At 35.8% G+C, this 2089-nt stretch overlaps 1 protein-coding gene across 1 annotated transcript; it reads left to right on the top strand.

Moving 5' to 3' along the window:
• The first annotated feature begins 437 nt into the window (after window positions 1–437).
• On the top strand, window positions 438–1877 carry LOC18037244 (vinorine synthase). Its single transcript, XM_024181375.1, has 2 exons — window positions 438–1040; window positions 1284–1877. Exons 1-2 carry the CDS (start codon window positions 438–440, stop codon window positions 1875–1877), a joined length of 1197 nt encoding a protein of 398 aa, XP_024037143.1.
• Window positions 1878–2089: the final 212 nt, after the last annotated feature.

The raw sequence follows: 2089 nt of genomic DNA, 5'->3' as shown, positions 1-2089 counted from the left end.
ACAAATCTAAAATATTTATGTTACTTTCATAAAATATTTTAAGTGTTGTACAAATTTTAATAAACAAGATATAGATGCACAGCTTTCTGGTTCACAGAATTTGCCAGTGGACTTTATTTTATTTTATTCATTAGTTTCCCTTCTTTCTATATATTAAATATATGTCCTTATATAACAAGTAACAAGAATTATTAGAATTTGATATATCTCAATCTGATGTATTGACCCGGAGAGTGAGAATTTTTTTAATATTGTCTATTATTGAAATCACCTCCATTTGTTGACTTTGTATATTTTCTAAGGGATTCGCTTTGATTTTCTTTATTATTTTGGAGATCCGATATTTTCAGAAGCAATTATGCAAGACACTTATAATAAATATGATGAATTTGGCTACACACTAAATGCCACTCAACACTCACTAAAGCCAGTAAAAGATGGCAGTGACCCTCAAAAAAAATTTCCCAATAATTGCTTCCAAATTAATCACCAATGATCTCCAGATATTCACAAAAAGAAGTATCAGAAGTGCCACGTCTGATGTTCAGATCATTTCCACCGAAAGAGTCAAACCTTCACTTCCAACCCGAAAACATCTTAGAACCTATAAACTTTCATTGATTGATCAATTAAGTACTGATTTTTACATTCCCCTAGTCTTCTTCTACTCGGCCAGTTGCAAGAACCAAGATTTCAGAAAAAAATCCGATTTACTGAAGCAATCTCTCGCAAAAACATTAACCCACTACTACCCTTTTGCTGGAAGATTGATTGATGGCTTTTCGGTCGACTGTAATGATCGTGGGGCTGCATTTATTGAAGCTAATGTTGGCTGTGATATATCAAAGTTTCTTCAACCACCAGATATGGAGCTGCTACAACAATTAATCCCACCTAGTCCCCAATTATCGAATTTAGAGATTTCTGAAAGAGAACTTTTGGCTGTCCAAGTAAACCTGTTCAACAGCGGTGAAATGGCAATTGGTGTTTGTTTTTCTCATGGAGTGGCCGACGGTTCGGCATTCTTTAACTTCATGAAAACCTGGGGTGAAATCGCTCGTGGGGTGATTAATGATAATGATAATATTTGCAATAACAATATCGTTTTAGATTGCACCTCTCTGTTTCCGCCCGTAAAGTTCCCACAACAGTATCAGATCCGAAGCCCACAATCTTCACGCAAGATTGTGTTCAAAAGATTGTTGTTCAATGGAAAGAAGATAGCAACTCTAAAGGAGAAGGTGAATAAAGAATTAATGGCTGATAACAATTCTGACGATGACGTGTTACAAGCAACTCGTTTCAGGGTTGTTTCAGCACTCATTTGGGGTGCCTCCATCGCTATAGCGCGGGAAAGAAAGAGGACAATTGATAATAAGTTGAACTCTCATTCAATGTATTATCCTATGAATTTGCGTAACAAGGTGAATCCACCAATGTTTCCACGGTGCATGGGTAACATTGCTCGGCTTGTAAGGGCAGAATGGTCACTAGCCCAGGATGATGCCATAGAGATAACAAGTTTAGTAAGAGAAGTGGTAAAAGCCAAGAGAATGGGAAGAGATGTGATGAATAATGATGAGTATTTAGGTTTCATTAAGGATATGTATGAAGTACCGGAAGATTCGAGGTCATTTCTTTTGACTAGTACGGTTGGATTGCCTTGTTATGAAGTTGATTTTGGTTGGGGGAAGCCTGTTTGGTTTAGTTTCGGGCCCATATTGTTTCCTGATTTTGCTATTTTATCAAGCACAAGTGACGGTGAAGGAATAGAAGCATTGGTGGTAATGTCTAAGGAGGACATGGACAAATTTGAACAAGAAATTAGCATCATGGCTTATGCTTCCCCTAACCCTAGCATATTTTTAAGGAAGTAAGGAGTTAATTTTATTTCTCTTGCTTTGAATAAAAAGAATTGTCTTCTAGTTAGAATAGTAATATGCTTACAAAGTTGAGATTATTGTACAATAACTGTATCTCATTATTATCATACTTCTCTTTAAATAAAATCATGTTATGTATGCATACTTCGATCAGCGAAAACTGGAAGAGGACAAAAAAAAGGTGAAAAAAAAATGTACGTAATGCT

The sequence above is a fragment of the Citrus clementina genome, unplaced genomic scaffold (assembly GCF_000493195.1).
Source record: "Citrus clementina cultivar Clemenules unplaced genomic scaffold, Citrus_clementina_v1.0 scaffold_7, whole genome shotgun sequence".
Taxonomy (NCBI): domain Eukaryota; kingdom Viridiplantae; phylum Streptophyta; class Magnoliopsida; order Sapindales; family Rutaceae; genus Citrus; species Citrus x clementina.
This window is presented reverse-complemented; position numbering and strand designations above follow the sequence as displayed.